This window comes from Aethina tumida, chromosome 7 (genome assembly GCF_024364675.1).
Source record: "Aethina tumida isolate Nest 87 chromosome 7, icAetTumi1.1, whole genome shotgun sequence".
NCBI classification, from domain to species: Eukaryota; Metazoa; Arthropoda; class Insecta; order Coleoptera; family Nitidulidae; genus Aethina; species Aethina tumida.
This window is the reverse complement of record NC_065441.1, coordinates 14776718-14800950: the sequence shown is the minus strand read 5'-3', so window position 1 is coordinate 14800950 and position 24233 is coordinate 14776718. Positions and strand designations below refer to the sequence as shown.

The following is a 24233-nucleotide window of genomic DNA, read 5'->3' as shown; positions in this document are numbered from 1 at the left end:
AGAGGCTGCATAAAAAACAAGTTTCTGGCTAATGGATGTTAATGTACAGGTATGGCTTTAACTCTTTTATTACCCTCCTAAGCTTTAAGCAAATTTGTGTTTATTTATGTGAATTGGTTTAATTAGAACGTAATCGTAAAATCAATGTTTCCCATTTGGCGAATTGCAAAAGGCACTAAAACCATATTGTAATAAATTTGCCTACATTTTCCATTACCGAAATAAAATAGGATGGACTACTTGCGACTTAAACGCCACAAAATTTGTGCATTAAAAAAAGTCATTATTCCTTTTCCGTCTTGACGTTTCTGGCGGATCAGGCCGGAGGAAATTACCAATAAAATTTTAAAACGTCATAGAGAAGCCGAAATCTAAAGTGTGTTAAAAGCACGAACTCATAACCGTTTTCTCCCTGATCTCCGTTCAAATATCAACGTGTAGTGGTTGAAGATAAAGCAATGCAATAAAAGTCAAATTGGATGGAAATTTCAAATAAATCCGACAACCTCCGGGATTACAACACAAGAATTTTCCCTGGTTACTGTCAAGAACAAAGCTGTGTGTGGGATAGCTTATCGGATGCAATGTGCATATTTTAAATTAAATGTGGTGTACAGTTTCTTATCGGGGCAAAAAAAAGGGGCAGTGAACGGTGAAAATAAGGAGTGTAAGTTATTGTAATTTGTCTAATGGAAAAAGTTGCGCGAGGGAAATAACTTAGCATACCACCACCAGTGTCGTACAGGCAAACTTTCCGGGAAATGAGGTAAAAGCTTACAGAATTGTCGTGAATCACTTCATAGCCCTCTGGTTTACATTCGTGTGATCTCACGATGTAGGACAGTTTGTATTTTTCGAGGAACTTCTTAGTTACGTCCGGACCGAAATAGGTTCCGGCTCCACGAAGTTGATTTGGAATGCAGCCGTTTGTTGTCTGTGGATCCGACCAAAGCACATCGAAAACCTGGAAAATATTATGTTATGAAAATATAAAAGTATACGTTTCAAATGAAGGAATGCATATAAAATGTTACAAAAGGTTTTGAGAATGCGACTTATCAAATTACGTCCTCTTCTAGGCTTACTTCAAGCTTAAAGTAACATATGTCCAGTGTCTGCTTAAATAATGATATGGTTGTAGGGGTTGGACAGAGGCTTTTACCTTTCATGTATTTTTTAAAAATAAAAATACATATTGTATGATCTTCCCATTAGTCTTCGTCTTTTGAATTCTGGTCACAAGGGAAAAGTTCCGAGTTGCATGTAGATAATTAATTTATATGTGGTGGTGAACTTTTTTTTAATAACATACTGTCGAAAAGGAGGTTCAATTCAGGTTAATAGAATTTGTAAACGAAAACGCCTTTATTGGCTTCTCGGTGGATGTATCGACTCGGTATTTCCCTTGGGAGAATTGGTTCTACCATCAATCAATAGAAAGTTGTGTGTTTGTAAATAATCACCACCAAGTAGTAGGCAAAAAGTTAAATAAAACATTTAATGGAGACGAAAATGATGACACGTTCAAAATGTATTTGGCTGCCAAATAAGATGACAATGAGAATTCGCCCTCACGATAGTCATTAAATAGATTAGAGAATTATACTAACCTGTTTCCATTCTACTTTGTCGATGGCTTCCACCGTCGCGGTGTCGTTTACAGGGGGTCTCAGCAGGGACACATACTGAAAAAGGGAAACAATTCATTTAAATTAGGGAAAATAAAAAAAAACATGGCAAAGGTATTTCCGGAATGTTTTGCTGAGACAAGGAGATTTAATCTCGTCCCTTTCTTTTAGAGTGAATGTCAACTATAGTGTAAGGCAAAGGAAAGGACAATTTTTTAAAAGAGATTCAGACAGAGTAAGAAATAAAGGCAGAAATGTAGTTTAATTTTATTGCATTGTTCATTTGCGGAAAATTTACTTTTCTGCAAACAATTTTATAAAAGAAATGTCTTTAGTTCTTCTACTTTATATCAAATGATCAAGATTAAATTTGTTTATTGTGTATTGAAGTATTGAAGTTTCTCTGCAATATATATATATATATATATATATATATATATATATATATATATATATATATATATTTATATATATATATATATATATATATATATATATATATATATATATATATATTATTTAAATAACATTTGTTGGAAATACATAAATTTGTTTAAATATTATTAAACAAAGATAACAGTTTTGAAATATCAATATAAAAATAAAATAATGGAGTATGAAGGGAACCAAAATAGTTTGGAGATCCTGACTTAATCTTAACAACAAAGGACTTGTCTTAATTTAGTTAATAGTTAGTTAGTAACGCAATAGTGGAACCAGGATTGTTATTGAAACCTAGCTGGCGTCATTAACATAAATTACAATCATAGATATATTCTTATTAAGTAGAAATCGATATAGTTTTATTGCAGCACTTAATTATGTGTCGTAGCAGGTGTGTGTAAGTTATTGGCAATAGGGCAGGTTGATTTTGTGCGAATTCATGTTCATCCGTTTCTATGGAAATAATATGTGAGCATCATAAACATGTTCGAAGTTATTTGTGATATGAGAAATGTAAAAATAGTAAACGAATTCAGTTTGCACCAGCAGGATAAATTGCCTTCCTCTTATGCACGCTGGAATATGTTGTAAATGGTTTGTGACACGTGGGGGTTGTAAATTAAGGGTGATTTTTTACTACGTTTCGTTGTATTCTCGGAGTAATTGTTCACGAGGGAGCTAGCCATCTTTCTTACCGTAATTTTTGGTTAAAATAAAGGAAACCTACTTCCTTATTTACAATTTTCTTTCCACTCGTTTCATTTCATGTTTTACCAAGCAATGTGGATATTTTGCACGTGTCAGTTGTATTTCCGCCATTCATTCGACTATTTCAAAGGATTTTTTCCTATCAAATGGTCCTAATGTACCACTTTGGTACAATTCACGAAAAGCTTTTAAAGCACTGACCTGGTTCGTTTCAATTTATGCATTAATTGCATCTTTTCCCAGAATTTATGACGCGCCACACTTTGCACCGTTTTTTTTAAACGTGCCTTTGGAAATTGGAATTTTCGTGGACGCAGCGTGTGGTAATTGGTGAAAATAAAACGAGCTTATGGAAAACCATTAAACCGAAAATTAAGAGAGTTTAAACGCATAAAAATGTACCATAAAGCTGGAGGGTCGGCGAAGCTTCCGCGAACCGACTTGAAAGCAATTACGATTCATTTAAATAAACTATTTTGTACAAAGCCGGGTTCGAAGGCTGAAACATTCCTTATTCCTGCCAGATTATGAAACTTTACGGTTTTCTTTTGATGTGTTCGTACATATTTTAAATAAATTTATGACTGGCTTTAATGTCTTGTTCCGTTGATTGTTACTATGCTCCTTCTTGTTTGAAATGGTAATTAAATCGTTACTAATAAGTACCAATTTGAAATATGTAAATTCACTTTTTATTCGAAGTAATGTTCCAGTTTAATTTGCATGCTAATGTAACACAAATTGAATTATGAAGCTTAAAACACAAAATCAAAAAAACTCACCTTGCTTCTGTCGAGTAATTGAATCATCTCTAAGTCAGTCGTGTCTGATATGCCTCCGTGAACTATTAGAACTTTGTTGTTAAGGATCGTCCCCAATGGTAAATACCTGAAGACCTCCTCGATCAGCCTCAACAGCTTTTCAGAGTTTCTCTGCAACAAATTGTAAACGATAGAAATCCCCATCGAAGTATAATAAAATTCCTCCTCTGATTTGAGATATTTACATGTCAATTTTGTATTCCAATCTTGCGGAATCTGGAAATTGTGTTTGGATTATTTACTGCACTGGAATACGAAATCGGAAAATAGATAAAAACAATAAACGTTTCGATTCGAGTTTGATGGAAGGTTAAACTTGTTTCCGATGTTAAGATAACAAATAGATACAATTTGTGTTTGAACTAACCCTGTTTATGATAGGTATTCCTAGATAATGTTCAGCTTGAGACCCTACAGATTCCACCGGGGAATTTATTAAGTTTTCCTTGCCTAAGGGTGGCTCAAATTTCATATATGTTAAGTAAGCCATTGCTTATAACATCCAGCCATGATTAATATTCTATCAATGAAAAATAATTACGCACTAATGGATTACATTAGGGAAATAGTTTTTAATTTTTTAATTCATTACGCTAATTCCAGCTAATTTGATGATGTGTGACCTTCAATTTTGATAAATTATAAAGCTTACCCGGTATTTCGATTGGACCTCCCTGACAAAGCCATACCTAGAACAGAAAAATATAGAAATAAAACATGAATGAAAGGAACAAAACATAATTTAATGTGATGTAGAATGCGTTATTAGATTTCCAGACCGGACACAAAGGAATTCTTTATAAAACAAAACTCAGTTTTCCTTACGAAATTTTTAAATTAACCCATTAAAACATTCTCAACTTACCTTTGGTTCATTATGTGGTCCTCGTGATTGCCTCTATTTAAATAGACGGAATCCGGATAGACTAATAAGCAACAAAGTAAAATTATTAACACCTCTAAGCCTCTTTTGCCTCGGTCCACGAAATCGCCGTTGAAGACGTAAGGATTTTCGCTTGATGGAAGTCCATTCTGGAACAAAATAGGTTGATGCAAACTACAGACAGAATTAATTTGACGTTAATGCACTTCTGCGCACATTTCCTCAAAACCCTTCTAAACTAAACCCTCATTTTAAAGTCTACATTAATTTTTTGCCACTTAACCGCATAACAAAACTGTCAGCACCAAAGTACTCAAAAGATTCTCCCCTTTCATACAATATTCCAATAAATTATAAACCGGACTAATTGGGGCCTTTTAACCAGGATTGATTTTATTTGCAGTCGGCAGAATTCTATTACATCTGTGCAAATTCTGTTGTTGCGAGAGCCTAATGACCACATGATCTGAATAGAAATCATTATTAGCACGAAATATGGATTGTACGTGAGTCCATTCGATTCCCCGAACATGTATACGCAATTTACCCGGTTTAAGGGTTTGATAAATTTTATATTGTTTTATACATGTTTTACCGCAGATGGTTAACCGGATTAAACTGTGAATTCTGAAGTTTTTAATGAATTTTTAAATTACCTATATTTGTTTCCAATTAGTTTGTTCATTTTGCTTAATTATATTGTACATTAATATAATTTTCAGAATATGTATATGAAAATTTTAAAACCGCAGTTTTCATTTAAATAAATCCTATTATATAAATTCATTGTATGTTACAAACGAAATTTCTGTGTGGGACATGTTTCAGTCTTTGAAATATTTTGCAATATCATTATTTACGAAATAATTAAAATTTTACTTTTTATCTCCTACTACATTTTTGTTTATAATTAATTCCTGGATCACTTTGCGTTATTACAGAACAAAGCTAATTATTAAATAAAAATATTGTAAAAATATGATTCTAAATATTATTTTAATAAATAAAAGTATATTTTATAATTCTGAAAATAATAAAACCATTAGTGGAATATAAAATCCGGTTTAAGGATTTAATAAATTTCATATTGTTTTCTACATGTTAGAAAGATTAAAAAAAATAAAATAAATAATAATAAATTGTAAATTCTGTAGTTTTAAATGAATTTTTAGATTGCTTTGTTTGTTTCCAATTAGTTTTTAATTTCACGATATTGCATATTAATACGATTTTGTAAAGTCACAAAAGCAGAATTTTATGTTTAAACTAAACAAGAAATATATTATAATTATAAAACATTATTGGTTTTGTTCATTTGAGGAAGTAATTTAAAAAGAAATGTCTACATGTCGGTATTAATATTATTTTTCAACTATTTTCCTCAATTATCTAAGAAATTTTTAAAAAGCTTAAATTGTTCTCTTACAATTTTTAAATAAAATAATTTTAAACTATTCTCAAGCCTCGTAATTAATGAATAAAATCATTGAAGTTAAGAATTCACTTTAAACTACTTTGAAATTTAATTAATTAATAATTAATTACATTAATACGATTTTATAGTCATAAAAGTAGAATTATAAATTTGAAAGAATTCTACTCTAATTATAAAACATTAATGGTATTGGTATTGTTCTCATGAGGAAGTAATTTAAAAGAAAATACTTGTTGGAATTAATATTACTTTTCAACTATTTTGCCCAATTATTTAAGACATTTTTATACAGTTTTACTTTCATCTCTTACAATTTTTAAATAATAAAATTTTGAATTTTAATTAATCCTACAAGATAATTTTAAGCCATTTTCAAGCCTCATAATTAATGAATAAAATCACTGCAGTTAAGAATTTACTTTAAACTATTTTGAAATTTAATTAATACATTAATTAATTAATTAATTAATAATTAATTACATTAATACGATTTTGTAGTAATAAAAGCAGAATTATATATTTGAACTAAAAAGAATTCTACTCTAATTATAAAACATTAATGGTATTGGTATTGTTCTCATGAGGAAGTAATTTAAAAGGAAATGTCTATTTGTTGGTATTAATATTATTTTTCAACTATTTTGCCCAATTATTTAAGATATTTTTATACAGTTTTACTTTAATCTCTTACAATTTTTAAATAATATAATTTTGAATTTTAATTAAACCTACAAGATAATTTTAAACCATTTTCAAGCCTCATAATTAATGAATAAAATCATTGAAGTTAAGAATTTACTTTAAATTATTTTGAAATTTAATTAATACATTAATTAATTAATTAATAATTAATTACATTAATACGATTTTGTAGTCATAAAAGCAGAATTATAATTTTAAAGTAAAAAGAACTCTATTCTAATTATAAAACATTACTGGTATTGGCATTGTTCTCATGAGAAAGTAATTTAAAAGGAAATGTCTACTTGTCGGTATTAATATTATAATTCAACTATTTTGCTTAATTATATAAGAAATTTTTAAAAAAATTTTTAAAAAGTTTTACTTTTATCTCTTACAATTTTTAAATAATGTAATTTTAAATGTTAATAAAATCTACATGATAATTTTATGCCATTTTTAAGTCTCATAATTAATGAATACATTCACTGAAATTAAGAATATACGTTAAACTATTTCGAAATTTTTTCAAATATTTAATACAATAATGCTATAAAACACTGAAAACACTTTTGATGGAAAATAAAAATGTTTACGACCTTTTTATATTATGTCTATATTTTTATGAAAATGACAAAAAATTGTAAAACGTAATTTCGTGGCCGCATTTTAAATTATATTACATTCTTGAGTAATGTTCAAGCAACAAATGTGCATTCTTCATTTGAATTCTATAATTAAAAAATATATAGAAGTCGAAATTGCAAATTTGCATTTTAATCAGGTTTTGAATTTGAACGAGGTCTGTCTTATAAAAGTTAAATCTGAATGAAATAATCATATTTAAAGTTCAAATGTATATTATTTATTAAAGAATATATCATCAATTTTCAATTAATAGACAATTTACTTTGAAGGTCGTTTGAGAACATATTATAAACAATTATAATGTTTATACTTCTTAGGGCCTTGATTGAAAAACTATCATTATCCGTTCTTTTAAGACTATCATTAACAATAAAACAAAACAAATAAAGAAAGGACTTCGAGATGTAACCTCCAAAGCATTTAAACATTCATATAGGGATGCAAACGTCACCGTAATTAACGAAAATCCCTTCTACCCAGTTATGACATTCGAACCGATACAATCCTAATAAGGATTAAGGATCCGGCGGACGCAACCCGTTCCCATCGACGTCGGCCCTAGCACCAATCCAATTTGCTTAACGAATGAGACGCCTCCAAGCGCATCCACGTAATTAGGGTTAATACAGGGACAATGCGCCCATTACACTTTCAACTCACAGTTTCGTAGGTGGGCTTGCGACTGGAGCACGCACAATATTTTTTATTGTCGACGATACAACAAAAACTTGTGCGTCCCCCGGTTTTTCACGGCCTATCGATTTTCATGTCAGGACTTCGGTGTAAGAGCACTCCGTTGTCATATCGCCACCGTGTTAAATGTAGTTCCGTGTAATTGCATTTTTCGTCCTGTCTTTTTATGGGGGACGGGATTACTTCGTTATCATCTTTTTTATGTCTTCGCCAAATCCGGGTACATTGTCGCTGACACACACGACTGCAATCCGTTCGCAAGCCTCCATGTCAGGGGATTTTTTTGCCGTGTTTGTGTGCCGGCTTGGGAGTTTTTGTTTGCCTTGGCAAGTTTTTGTTGTACGTTTAATTGATGACAAACTAAAATAGATGCAGCCAGTTAAGAGGCTGAAGTGTTGTCTGCAAACATCTCCGCAAACTTACTTTGTCACATCCAAGATAAAAGGATCGGCAACGATTTGCCATAGAAATTAACTTCGGAAACTCGCAAGGTGATAGCATGTACGTGTCCTACCTTTGTTCAAGCCAACGGATCTAATAAAGCTAAAAGCTTATAAAACAGGCCAAAGTGGAACAGGTTTGACGAAAATTTATTAATATACTTTGCCGGTACGTAAATTCATGGACACGGGAAAAATGTGATGTGCTGGATTTTATTAAATCGTGGGGCTCCGTCAGGAAGTTTGTAAATCACGATGGGCAGGAGACGAAACATTTCCAAGCAAACCAAAAAGCTTAAGAATTAAGAAATACAAGCTGAAATATAAATGTTACAAACACAAAGAAATTACAGGAATTTTCTTTAATTGTGTAAGATATCTGTGCAGGAAAATGTTAATTGCAAGCTCGCACTTACTGCTAAGGATTAAAATAAATGAATCGCCCCGAGAAGCGTTTTTGTTTCCTTTAACAGTTGCAATAAATGTTAATTAAGATCTTGTTAACTAAAAAATAATTAATTTGTGAATTATTTACAAATAAGGCACAATCAACATTCAATTATCATTTAATTAAATAATTAAACATCCCATTAAAGACACCAAAAAAAAAAGTATTACCTTATGGAAGATAACAAGAAGATCATCGAACTTTCCATGAAGGTCCCCGCATATAGTGATCTGCTTGCTGATTGCAATGGAAGCTTTGTTCAAATTGGGAAGCTGCTTCAAAGCTGCGATGGCTCTTTTGAAGATTTCAGCCACTACACTTGGTGGCAATCTGTAGTGCTAAAGGTCCCCAAGTCAGTTTATAACATTTTACTGGTGGTGTAACTTACACGTCTTTTCTTGAACACTTCTAACAGTCTGGTTATGTCTTCTTCCATGAGCGGAAAGTTGAGTTTAATATGAGTCAGTTTCTTCTGTTCCATGTCCATGAACTCTTCATCCGGATCCGGCGATTCGTCCTCGTATTTCCCGTCCAAGTCTAAATCTTCTGTTAACAAATACACAAGTTTTATTTTTAAATTTGTTTTTCTTGGGCAATTCTTTTGGAGGTTTGCGGTGTAAAATAAATTAGGCTTACCTACTGATGAACTCCTCGAGTTTAAATTGCTACCACCCGCACCTGCCGTACTGGGAATATGTGTCAAGAGTGCATTAAAGAAACTGTATAGCTGAAATGAGAAAACAATAGAAGTTATCGATTTTAAACAAAATTTCAATAACCCTTATAATTATGAAACAACAGGACTTAAACGTTTATTATAATTTATTTATGTATTATATATTTATCCCTTTAAACAAACACATTGAAGCAGTTTCGCAATAACACATTTACAACTTTAATTTAATTCTATTTTAGAGCTGTCATCTAACCAAATGGTTTATTTGTTTGATAGTCGTGTGTGAGTAGGAATTTATTCGGCTCGTAAAAACCGTATTGATTATTTTAATCTGAGAGAACAATTAAATTTATAAATACCCATCTATTGTTAAATTGTATTCAAAATAACACAATTATGCATGTTACTCAAAAAGAACAATGCCCCGAAATTGGATCGTTAAAGTTTTCAAATTAATGGACAAACAAATTACCCCGAAAATTGTCTTCGAACTTATAATTTTATTAAACAACTTTGGGGGATTTCAATTTTAGCCGTTTTTAGAAAATTAATGTTTACTTAGAGGCGACTTTCTAAATCGATTTAATCCCATTTTTTTGTCGAGTTCGTGTAAAAATTATAATTAAAAAACGTTTGTGCTCACAAAATTTAAACACAAAACCGTCTTCCAAATTCTTTCAAATTGCATGATTTTGATTATGAAAGTTTTTATTGAGCCGCTTCGTTAAAAGTTCGAAGGTGCGAAACTTTTGCAAGCACCGCGGAAGTTTGTTCAAATAAAACAATTTTAAAGCTGTTATTCAATTTAAACAGCCGGAATATGAAACTAATAAAGTAAATTTATGGGTAATTATCCGTGTTAAATTTGCTTTGACGATGACTGTATAATTATCAAGTTTCGTAAACTGATTTGTAAAATTAAATTTTGTTAACATATAATTTCGTTACAATCGTAAATCAGTTGAAACCATTCATAAACATTTTCACTGTGAATCATAAATTAATTATAAATCTAGACACCAATTTTTTTTGTACATCTTTGTTTAATTTAATTCGAGGCAAGTGTGGCAAAATTTAAAACGCACTCAAAAACTCAATAAACGCACATGTTTGTAGTCAAACCGAAGCAGCATTCTGTAGAGTACTTGAGTCAGGTCCATGTGTCTATTTCTGTTGGTGCTTGGTTCGAATCCCGATTTTTAGAGTTTGTTTGTTACGTAATATCGATTGATTCGTTCGTATAAAAATAAATATGTGACCCTGTTTATTTACATTGATAAATCCTTAATACTAAATTTAATTACAGGATTACAGAGATTACGAGGTTGATAAAAATGTTGAATTGAAACCCTTTGTTTACATGTTTCGCTCCAAGCTGTTTTGTCTACAAGATCAAATCAATTTATTTATTGTGCATTTCCAAAGAAATACTTAAATAAGACGTATTATTTCGTCCATTGTTAGAACTTTCGAAAGCTGTAATACAAGACTGGTGTAACTTATTTCACGGTTTTAGAACCTGACTATTGTGTTAATACTCTTGGGGTTTTAAGTAGTTTGAATTAAAGGATGTTTTTTCATTGAATGTATATCAGTAACATTAATTGTTTAATCAATTTTAATTACGAAAAATATATGAATATAAAAAACAATTAATGAAATTGAAAATGGTTCATGAAATAATACTGAAAAAAAATACAATTTTAAAAATGTTTATAATTATCAAAAAATAAGGTCGAATAAAAGATTTACTCAAATAATTAATAAACAAAATAAATCAATACCAAAAAAAAAATAGTAATAATAATAATTTAGTAAGATACGGAAAATTATATAATTTTCATATATATATACATATATATATATATATATATATATATATATATATATATATATATATGAAAATGATTCATAAACTTCTCTCTTTTCTTTTTTCATGAAATTTATAGCAACAATATTATTAATAAAAGTTAAATTTCCTAAATAATTATTAATATATTTTATTATTATATATTTTTATATTTTATAATAATTGAATAAAATCTGATATTAAATTAACAAAATACTGAAAAAATTTTAACTAAAATTATTTTTAATTATCAAAAAAAATGACGAATAAAAGATTTACGCAAATAAAAAAGTAAGACGATAATAAAAATGTTTTCTGAAATAATTTAGTAAGATATAGAAAATATATGAACACAAATATTTTAATTATCAACTGTAAGAAAAAACTTGAACTTCTCTTTCTTCTTTTTTCATTAAATTAATATTATATATATATATAATAATAATAATAATAATAAAGTGAAGATGAATAAAAGAAGTAAATCAGTAACAAAAATATTTTCTCAAATAATAATAATAATAATATAATAAGAACTGGAAAATAATGAACATTAATAATTTAATTATCAAGTGCAATTGTAAGAAAAAATTATTAAATAATTAAAAAATATATATTGTTTAATAGAATACATTTCATTAAACTTGAATTTCTCTTTCTTTTTTCTCATTAAATAATTTGTAATATATTTTATTATTATATATATTTATTATATTTTATTATTGTTAAATAAATATCTGTTACTAAATTAACAAAATATTGAATAAATTCCAACGTTAAAAATGTTTTTAATTATCAAAAAGTGAGGACGTATAAAAGATGTTACTTAAATAACAAATAAAAAAAGTAAATCAATAACAAAAATGATTTCTCAAAAAACGAAAAATAATAACAATAATTTAGTAAGATAATTAAAAATTAAAAATTATATTAGTATTGTACATATAAAATAAACTTTATTAAAAATACAAATAGAATAATACACACAGTAACCAGTGATACAATTTTAGAATATTGTTTATAACATAAAAAGATTGATGTGTACAATGTAAATAATTGTAGAAGTAAACAGTTAATACGCATAAGACAATTAAGAGTATATAAACTGAGTTAGATAAAACGCATTTAAGTAAGATTTCAGTAAAATATAATTATAATTTTTCTTAAATTTAAAGTAGTTCACAGAGTCATCTTAATTAAAAATGAAAATGCGATTGAATCTTCTTATAATCTATTACAATATGTCAAAAAGAGAAAATATGAACGTAAGTTTTCTAATCAACTCTGTGCTTTTGAGTAGTGTAATGAAGCCTTTACCTACAACATTTCCGACATTTCTTCTCTGAAAATTCTACGAATCCAAAAAAAGAAGTTGTAGCAAAGTTAATGAAAATTCTTTGTACATCAGCTCATATGAGCGGTGCTTCCTCTTACCTGACGTTATATAGATTACTTTATATTCCGTGCAGGATTATTCGACGGTCATAATTCCTCAGTATAAACCCCTCCCTACGAACAGTCACTTCGACATTTTCTCAATCCGAAGTGTGCTCTCGAATCGTACCGGAATTAAAATGCGCACACGAAAATATAACCGATATTATATATACTGAAAATTTACGGTTGACGTAAAGTAATAAAATGGATACCGAATTTTATACGTCGGATCCTCCACTTGTTATTCACGATGATGCGATTGATGCGTCAAATTTTCGCACGGTCCGAACATAAATCTTACCTTGACTTGGTCATGTTCGCCGGCGTACTCCAGAGTTTGAAAAATGGTCCAAGTGTATCTTCTCCGTATCTCGAGACGGGCTATGTACCGCCTGTACCATTGCTGGATCAATAAGGTTGCTTTGACGGCTGAAAATAAAAATGATATCATTAACTACTTTTCTTAACAATAACTTCGTCAATCACTCAAGAAGAGTCAGTTAATTTTTACTTTAAGAAGTTTGAGGATTTTTTCACATATAGGACACATTTCTTGTAAATTATCTGTGTCTAATATCCATACGAATTTTTATTTGAATTACATAAACAATAAAATAACAATTAAATTTTTATTATGTAATTTTACTGTAATATATAATCTGAATTTGAAAATAAAAATATTGTTTTCGATATTTTATTATCTATAGAATATCCAGTTGTAAATATTTATACAAATATTTATTTCAATTATAAATTGTAAAATAACTGAACTGAATTTTTATTATAGATTTATTTACTAATTAGTCTAAAAAGTTTTGTTGAATACAAAGATATTTTTTTTATAATTAATACTTAAAATTAATTAAAAATTCTGAAAAATGAATTACTTCATAAACATAAAAGGATGTTTATGTAAGTCACAACTCTTGATAAGTTACAATACAAAGTAAGTTACATAAAAAAATTTCATGAAAATTAATTTTAAAAATAAATTTTATACAAATATTTTGATAACAATTTATAAATGCTGGAGAGCACCTTTTTACATTAAACATTAAAAAAGTTAGTTCTTAACATAATTACCTAAATGTTTTACAAATATTTTAATTACTCTAATGGGATTTAATAATTTTACATTTTATACAGTGTTTGTGACAAGATTTATATTAGAAAATATCCTTAAATGGAAGTGTGTAAGAAGATTTTAATAAAAACTTGTATTCAAATGTAACTGACTGGAAAATTTTTTAAAACACCAGAAAAAATATATTTTTCTCCGTCGTAAATTACGTATGAAATATAAAATTTACTTTCTTTACAGAGATTTGGAAAAGGTCAACTGGGAAATCGACTGACAAAACGTTATATTTGAATCGTTTTGCTTTCAATGCCCCTTCACATCTGTTAGCAATTTTTCCGTCACTTCTTTGTCTTCCGCATCAAAACTTTTTTTTAATAAAATATCGAATTTTTATCATACGTTTTGGAATTTAATTAATCGCAAGTGAAATGGGCCAAATTGTTTACTAATTTAAACTGGGACGTAAGACTTGAGATTGCTAGATTAAAATTTAATTAATTTTCATAATTATGAAAAGTTGTTTATTTAACTCAAAACTTTGAATAGCAAAGAATCATTATAATGCATTATAAAAGTTTGATGGAAATCAACTAATAATTTATTGATGTACATTATGGATTATTTGATCAATCCACATTGAAGTTTAAAGTTAAGCTAAATTGCTTCAAAGTATATAATACAAATGTTTATTTTTCATAATATTTTATCTAATATTAATACACTTTTAAAGAACAAATTTTTAAAAAGGAGCATAAAATAGCAAAATAAGAAAATTCAATTTAAATATATTAAACATTCAATAGATACAAAAACTATGTTGTTGACATTTATGACGAAACATAGGAACACTTTTAATCAAACCGGATTTTTAATTGTATAAAATTTATATCAAACTTTAAATAAAATAAAGATTGTTTTATTATAATTAAAAAACGGGAATTGCTTAAATTAATTAAAATTTAATAAAATCAATATTTTTAATCCAGCATTTTATATATTACATTTTATGTTCATATTCACTTTAGTAGGCTTTATAGTTTACGTGGAATTTACAAAACGGTAATGCCTCTTCTATATGATATTTTAACTACTTTACATAAATCTAAAATTTTGTGATATATTTGATTCACTCGCAAAATATCCACAATAAAATTTTAATAACATTTTAAAATAAATTTACAGTCTATTAAAGGTGAAATGTTTCATGAATAAAATATTAGTTTTATCGAAGCTGTGGAGCCACCTAATTAAATTGAGATTAATTAAAATATGGCCCAGCGCCGAAAATAGTAATAATATAATTAACTATAATTAGTCAAATAGTTCGTTAAAACTAAAACTACCTTGTTCCAATTAATTTTGTATAAAATATGATTTGAAGTACAAAACTGAGTGTTTAGTGTTTTATTAATTCCACTTCTAAATATCTCTTTTCATTGATTTCAGTAGCTTTTCAATATAATCTTTCGACATTTCTCTCCACTGATGTTGAACGTCTTTGTAGACTTCTCGCAAATATGACAGTTTTTTGATTTTCCAATGAATTTCATCCCAAAAGTTTTCAATTGGATTGAGGTCTGGGCTTTGTGCTGACCTTAACATTACATGTACTCCTTAAGAACCGACCATTCCTTAACTTCTCCAGAATGTTACGATAAACGAAACGATCCATTAAACCAGCGAGTCTATATCAAATCCAGAAAAACTTCCCGAATCTGTAACACCTCCTCCACCATGCTTCACAGTAGGTCTAGTGAACTTGGGTTTACTTCTTGAATTAATTGAACTTCTCACCCATGAAATGTTATCAAATTTGAATAGTTGAAACCGACTTTTAGTTCTCTTGCAAAAAGTAGTTTTGCTGTTTTATTTTTTGCAGAAATGAAGGCTTCTTTTCTATCGTAGACACCAGGTTCTTTTAGTTTTCGTTTTATGGTACTCACCGACGCACTCACTTCGTTTATTTATTGATTTATGCGGGATCCACTGATAAAGTTCTGTCTACAGCTTTGTTAATCTCGAGTTTTCTACCAATTTTGAGAAATCCTTCCAATGTTTTCCTTCTGTTAAAATTGGAAATCGTCCTTGAAATTATCGATTTGTTAAAATTTAAACCGATTGCAATTTTATTCTGCTTTTCACCATTCCGCAACTCTTCTACAATTTGTTGTTTAATTTGTATCGATAAATGTATACCTCTAGACATTTTTACCTTTAAGGAACGATGTCGGACACAGAAATAAATTATAAAATCAACAATATTGAATATACTGTTTCGTTGCTTAACTTATGAGCTCTATTGGAAAATGTTTAGACAATTTATAATTATAAAATTAATTTAAATTAAAAAGAATCGTTCTTTTAATAAAATGATTGTTTTTTTTTTAATTTGTTGATGTACATATGGACGATAGTGTACATACAAAACATATTTAATTAAGTTTCGTGTAAATAAAATAATTCAGTTCAGGATGTTCCTTTCACTGCTTCAGAAATTTAATCATCCTAACACGTTCAAAGGATGTTACAAACCAGAGGTAGTTTATGTGGGTGCCACGCACTTAACACATTTGAATTTTCAAATCGCCAAAAATTGAAGCGAACTCCCCAAAGCCCGCGAGAAATAAAAAATTCATTCGTTCGATTCGAATAAACCGAACCTTTCGAGTCTGCCATATTTTCAATATTAATATTTCATGAAATGAATATAAAAAAACTAAGCTTTCGGTCTGCCGGTGAGGCACTAATTTTCAAGTCCGCCGAAAACACGGTCGCACTTCGAAATCGTAGATTGCTCACGGAAACGTATTTTCCGTGTAAAAATCGAACAAACCGAAAAAACATGATAACGCAAAGCTCCACGCGGAAACCAAAGCAAGTAAACGTGAGGCCCAATAAACATTGCCGCAGATACCATTTGTTCGAACGAAAAAACAACTGAGCGGTTCGTGCTTTAGCCCGGCTATTTGTTCAAAGTTTGTGGGCATTCGTGCCATCGTAAAAATTTCATTTCTTAACATTTGTGTACTGCGTACACATTAATGAGTGTGGGGGTTTTCTAATGAAATTATCGTGATGGTCGCAATAACAGTAACACTGCGAAATAATACAATTCGGTGTCCATGGACTATTATCACTGCAATAATACAAAATTGAATACAATACCTTTATTGAGTTGAAAATTTTAAAAAGAAGTGGTTTGTGTATTGTTATTTTCATGTAATTAAGTTTAAACAGACTAATTTTAAATCTAAATTCCAAAGTATTTAGTAAATACTGACTAAGTATTTAGTTAATTTTCAAAATTAAATGCACTCCAATTTAAATAAATTAATTTTAAAATACAAGCTGTCTAGAACTATTGAAACTAAACGTTTTTGTAATGTTATTGTTCTATAAGGACTATTATTATATATGGTATAATTATTATATATGGTAAATAGAATAACTTTAATTTATTATCTGAAATCAATAATCATTTTTATATTCCAATTGTATTGAAATCAAATAGAGTTTGATAGAAATAGAATATTTTAGTGTGGTGTTTGTAAACTGTAAGTACTACTGGTAAACTTCAGTCATTATATTTTTTATTGGTATTTTTTATTCAAAATTTAAAGCATAATTTTCAAAAGTCATCGTTGTATTGTTCTGTAATACTGTTTAAAATGATTAGAATAACTTTAATATACTAGAGATAATTTACAAAGAACAATCTTTTTGTACTATTATTGAAGTTAAATATAGTTCAAACTAAATAAAACCTTTAAAGTATTAACCATGAACTTCAAGTGTGATCGTTATTTTGTTCTGAAATGTAATATAGTTCAAAGTTAACAGAATAACTTTAATATAAACATAATTACAAAGAACAATCTTTTTGTACTGTTATTTTTCTGAAATTAAATGCAGTTCGAAATAAATAAAATGCCTTTAAATGTAAACTTCAAGAGTCAATATTATTTGTATTAATATTGTTCTAAAGTGTAATATAGTTAAATATAACTAGAATAACTTTATACTATACTGTAAATTACTAAAATTTTTTGTACTGTTATTATTCTGAAATTAGATACTATTAGATTAAAATAAGTAGAATATCTTTAAGTATTAGCTCATCAAAAGTAATAATTATTTGTATTAATATTTTTCTACAGTTACAGTTCAAAATAACTAAAATAACATGTAATATTATTGTTCTGAAATTAAATATACTTCAAAATAAATGTAGTAGCTTCAAAGAATTAGCTATAAACTTCAAGAGTCATAATTATTATTATAATGTTCTAAAGTTTACTACAATTGAAAATAACTAAAATAACTCAAATGTACTTGATATAAATTAGAAAGAACAATCCTTTTTGTACTGTTATTGTTTCGAAATTAAATACAGTTCCAAATACATATAATATATTTAAAGTATAAGTTGTAAACTTCAAAAGTAATAATTTTTTTATTGTAATTTAATTAATTTAATTATTTTAAATTTCAGTTGTCTTTTATTTATTTATTGTTATAGTCCTGAAATTGTTCCTGTAATGAAATTGTCCAGAATTTGACAGAATAATTTTAATTAATTACTAGTCGTAAATTCCTAGAAATTATTATTATTCTTCTGACATTAATATTGGATAAATTCTAAGAACAAATATTATTTGTGTAGTCAATGTTTCAAAAATCTACAATCTACAATCTCACTGAAAATTTGTCATAATTAAATTTAAAATAAAATATTTACTGAAGCAAATTCAGGTGTGTACTGAAATTATTTCACCTCGGAAATGGTTAACTAACTGCGATTCATATAATTAATTGTATTTGCTTTTCAATGCGTATTATTTCAAGGGAGATTCTAGGAGGTGTTTTCGACAATGTGTATTTACCTGTTCATATTAATTCAACAGTCCTGTTAGTTGTAATTATGAATATTTGCTAACTTATTGTTTGAATATGTACTTGTAATTTATCTGGAGTATCGAGTAATTGCTTATACAAATTCAAATAATGGAACAGATATGTATCTGCCATTGGTAATGTAATGTCTGATCGAGATATATGTTTCTTGAAACTGAAACCACGAGTTTATGATGTTCGATCTGCTGTCGCAGGGGAGAATATCTATTTTTAAATTTACATGCATTTTTCCCATAAACAAAGTAATCATGAAAATAGGAAAATATCTAATAAATTTTTTGTAATAGATACTCTACTGTACGTATTGTTTTACATATTGTTTAAAACTCACTTTTTTCCAATTTGGTCATGCTAATCTCCTCTTTGGCGAAGCATCCGCAACCGAGTACGTTGTGATATATGAACCTCCCCCATTTCCTGTACCACACTATTTTCATCTGGACAACCTTCCTGGGACCAGACGTCTGCGTCACCTTGGAAGTGGTGGGTTGTACTTCTATTTCAGATGAACTCTTTGTGCTGCTGCTCATGTCCTCCTCGAATCTCTTCTTCCAACGCACTCTTTCATACAAGGAACGCATCCCGCTGAAGAAAATAAAAAAGGTTAACAAAAAATGTTATGATACCACAATAGAAGAACGGATTGTTACATCATTTCTCTTTGACTTATCTATCCTTACCACTAACAAACAGCACTAATGCAAATATAATGAGATAAACCTAATTAATTTCAAGCAGCTTATGATTAATTACATCTACACTGAGATAAAACGAATTAAATTTTTATTTACCTGTTCACAAAAAGAGATTTTAAAAGGGAGGAGATGATAACAAATTGCTCCTCACGTAGTAAGCTTTTCCCCATTTATTCATACGGCACGATATAATTCCCTTTCGAACGAAATACATCATACCTCTGTCGGGTTAATTTTGAGTTATTTCGTAAATGGAATTTAAATAAAAAATATGAAACACGCAGGTTTGTGGAAGAAATTTCAGTGAAGTGTAAGCTGATATGAGGAATTAAATGTTGTAACGATGTGATCCTAACTTAAACTTATGTGAATTTAATTTATTTTATATAGAATGTTCCGGCTTATTAAAAACATGTTCACCTAACGTCCTTATTATTCATGAGTTTGAAGGAGCAAATGGTAAATCCACTGAGCTGAGTATCCAAGGTATTATCCTGATTCGAAAAGCAAACATATCAAAATTGCCCTGCGAAAATATGTTCGAGTGAAGGTGCAATAAACGACATCGGAAAAACCATTTCATATTTTCCCCGCTTGGGGCAGTAAAACTGCCATAAAAAAGGATCCCGATGATGGAGACGTTCACGTTTACACGGAATCGATAGCTGATAATTTAATTAGCGGCGCCGAATTATTGATGACGGTTTTATGAAAATTCGGCGTGCACGTCGCCTTAATTATGAATGGGACCGATTAAGATATCCTAAATTCCAGCGAGATCATGCGAAATGTATTCCGGTTTCTGGTCGTAATATGCTTAAACGGGCCGAGTTTAATGGGAATAATAATTTATTAATGGTTTTCATAATGCTGATTTTATACTTTGGAGGATTCATTAAAATGTGGAAAACAAATTGGAAGCCTATTATGAACGAAATGCTAATTTAATAATTTAATCACAATTAAACCTTTACTCCTGAAACTTCAATTGATTGGCCTTCGGTTTCATATCTCCTCTAATCAAATCAAAGCGTAATGTACTTATCAAACGACACCACATTCCATCCAGTTACGAATTAATTAGAAGATGCGTGTGGGGATTCTGACGACTAATTAGTTCGTTAGCGAATTGATTTTCGTCTTCACACACTGTACTTGCGGTTAGATTACATTTGAACTCGATCGGTGTTTGTCCCCACATCCGAAATTGATTAAATTTGAATTTTAAAACGTCGCCCCGCAAAGTCCAAGCTTAAGGACGAAAGTAAATTAGGTTTGAGGCAGTAAACTTTTAACTGTTGCGGCAATTATGGCAATTTACATGTTTTATTGCTTTGAAAGAATAAAGGCGTAGTTTTTACAACACTCAACTGCTCGAACAACTCGCATACATTTCAAACTTGATTACAGGACATCTGGATTGTGCCGTTGGAAAAGTTCAAAGGTTCCTGCGGGGAATGTTAACATCGGATAAACACTCGAAAATCACTCTTGAAAGTTCGTCGGAGCGGTCTTTTGAAGGAGCAGTGGGAAATATGAGTTGCAGGCGAGTTTTCGTGCAATCGATTAACCGATGTCGTGCCTAATGGGTGATAGTTATTTTTGAAATTGTTCACCAACTAAAAGACTGCATGACGCAGTTTGATCTTCATGTTTCGGCGGTTTGGAACGTCTAATTAAGTGCAATGCGGCGAATGGTTGCAGGGTATTATTCTATCCAATGATATTCTTGATTGTTGGCGATTACACTTCAATTTGTAGCTAACAGATTAGGAAAACGTGCCATTTTGATGCGTTATTGACTGTTCCATGATCTGTGATTATTTTAATGTCAACTGTAGAACTACAGTTGATTGCCAATTAATCAATCAATTGGTCTTTTGAGTGACGGATTACTTTCTACTGATTTTTTAATTCTATTTGGACCCTCGTTGAATTATTTAGTTATTTTAATTAATCCTGTCAACGGCAGGACATTATTCATCTGTTTAGATTAAATATTCATAATTATTTTCGGACCAGATACACATTTTAATTTGCCAATAAATAACAACATTTTAAAAAGTTCTCCGTGTCTCGTAATGTATTTTTCTCTTGTACTTTTCATCAAATTAATCAAGCGAGAACATTTCGAATAACAAACTGCATTACGACAATTTCATTGTTTTCAACTGCATTATAGCGTGAAATTTAATTGAATTTTATCGAAGCGATTTCCAATTGCCTGCACTAAATTGACTGGACAATTTTTTAAAAAAGAAAATATAAATGAAATATCGTCGTATCGAAATTGTTTTCCGCGTTTTGAACATAATTATTTGAACAAATATCGTTGTGATCATTATTATAAAACATCCAGTGAAAATACTAGTTATGACGTTTAAAATGTTTATAGCTACATTTACCCTGACATATTTCAACTAATGTGTTACACATAAATGAAATGTGAAAATATGAAAACAGTTGGGGTGAAATGCAGCAAAATAGTATTTACATATAAAACATAAACTAAATTGTGTTATTTCATACCTTAATATTTCTCGTTTGAGCATTTATATATTATTATATATAACTAATTATAAACAGATTTTTAATAATCAAAATTATTACTGATTTTAATCATTTATAAATTTCATCAATTTTGAAAGTGTTTTGACTAAAATTTGGTTAAAAAGTAAACAACCAATTATGAATATTGTATGTACGCTGATCTAATTTTTTTATTATTATATTTTATTTATTTATTATAATTTAATTATTATAATTTGGAATATTAAGAATAAATAAATATATTAATTAAATCGTGTTAAATATTAAATATTTATAAATCTGTGTACACAAAATATTTTTTTTACATATCTTGAAATCTTTAGTTGAGCATTTATTTGAAAATGGTCATTAAAACTTTAAAATTTTTGATTATAAAATTAAAAAAATATATAATAATTTTATATATTTTTAAATTTTATCAATTTTAAATCTGTTTCTAATATATAATTTGAAGTAATATTCAATTTTCTGTGATAGGTTTACAATTAAAATAATAATAATAATAATAAATATTGTCCGAAAAATACTTTTCCTTATTCAGAACATAATAATTTAACAGCAGTTTTTCGTACTCTAAGTCTAACATATATTGAAACCTATGCAAATATATGAAAACATAAAAAGATTATAACTTATGGTAAAATGCAACAAAATAGTATTTACAAAAAGACTGAAATTTGAATAGAATTAAACAGCTCATTATAAATATTTAGATGGTAATTTTATGTTTACCTAATTTTTTATTTTATGTCTTTTCAAAATTAAAAATAAATAATATCTTTATATAATATATATAATGATATCAATCGTTTTTAAATTTTATCAATACATAATTTGAAATAATCTTCAATTTCCGGTAATAAATTAATAAAAAATACATATTCTCCGAATAATACTTTTTCGATAAATTGAACTGACAATTAGTTTAAAAATAAAATTTAATTGCTTTCTTCATTGTGGACATAGTTTTTGAGCATATATTATTATGACCATCATTATGATAAAATCTCTAGTGTCTAATAGCTACATTTACTCTAAAACTATATTGAAACTAATTCCAATATATGATGATGAATATTTACAAAAAAGTATCCACAATTTCGTAAAATTTAAGTACCTAACAATAAATATTCAGATGTGTATTTTTTTAAGATCTTTGGAAGTTTATTTATAATTACTTATATTTATTTTTATATATATTATTAATTTATTTTATTTATCTTTTTTACTTAAACATAAAATGTAAGTTAAAAATGTATATTTCCAGTTACACAAATAAATTATATATATAAAAATTTATTACATTAGATGAAATTTGTCACTAGAGTATTTATATAAATATAATAATTAGAAGTTATATAATTATTAAAGCTTTCATACCAATAAAAAATATATAATAGTTTGTTTTGTTTTTAATTTTATGAATTTAATATATTTTTATTTTTCTTATTAAAGTAATCTGTCATAAATTGGGTACAACATAATAATTGAGACAAATAATAGTATTCAAAATAGCTACATCTAGCCAAACACATTATTTAAACTAATGCAAATATATGGTGATGGATGAGCAGGAGGATACTCAAGATATCCATTTAATATTGTGCTACTGTACCAAACCAACATAGCTACATGAAACATGAGAAATTACTAGTTATGCTAGATGTCTAATATTGTAAACGTGACTTACGGCACCGCCACAAGGGGTATCCATGTTCAGGGTTAATCTGAAAGCACATTATCTGTATCATCGTCGTCATAAAAACACATTCCCGGATGTTAATCAAGGGGCATATTTCAAGTCGATGAATTCCTGTGTTATTCGTAGAGAAGTCAACTACGAAATTAATATAAAATGAATGGTAAATGATTTTTGTAAATAATACTGAAATAAATGAAACTTTTATCGCCTAAGGCAACATACTGTTTCATATTAAATTTTTCGATAACTTTTGAAGTGGTAATAAAGGTTGGTCTAATTGTAAATTTTGTGTTTTCATCATTTTAATCAAACCTGAAAGTTCATGGATGATTGCTATAATTTTGCCAATAAAATTTTTCAAACGAATTTGTGTGTATGGTATGGTATTTGTGCTTTACATAAAAAGGATCGGGCAATCAGCAGTTTTAAAAAACTAACTTTTCATTAGTTTCCCTACGTTATAAAACCAAGCCAATATTGATTCAATTAGTGAAATGTACCAC

At 28.5% G+C, this 24233-nt stretch overlaps 1 protein-coding gene across 2 annotated transcripts in view; it reads right to left on the bottom strand.

The window, feature by feature from the left end:
- The window catches only part of LOC109602500 (serine/threonine-protein phosphatase rdgC), a 39812-nt gene that overhangs the window by 2269 nt on the left and 13310 nt on the right, over positions 1 to 24233 (bottom strand). Inside the window, exons 2-12 of one of the 2 annotated variants that reach the window (XM_049970028.1) lie at positions 23719 to 23755; positions 19115 to 19368; positions 13090 to 13217; positions 9466 to 9556; positions 9218 to 9375; positions 9000 to 9167; positions 4467 to 4633; positions 4254 to 4290; positions 3563 to 3712; positions 1611 to 1685; positions 779 to 964 (exon numbers count right to left, since the gene is read on the bottom strand). In XM_049970028.1, the coding sequence (XP_049825985.1) occupies positions 779 to 964; positions 1611 to 1685; positions 3563 to 3712; positions 4254 to 4290; positions 4467 to 4633; positions 9000 to 9167; positions 9218 to 9375; positions 9466 to 9556; positions 13090 to 13217; positions 19115 to 19364 (1410 nt within the window). In that variant the 5' untranslated portion in view covers positions 19365 to 19368; positions 23719 to 23755. The remainder of the gene's footprint in view (positions 1 to 778; positions 965 to 1610; positions 1686 to 3562; positions 3713 to 4253; positions 4291 to 4466; positions 4634 to 8999; positions 9168 to 9217; positions 9376 to 9465; positions 9557 to 13089; positions 13218 to 19114; positions 19369 to 23718; positions 23756 to 24233) is intronic. The other variant, XM_020018881.2, reaches the window with a different exon arrangement.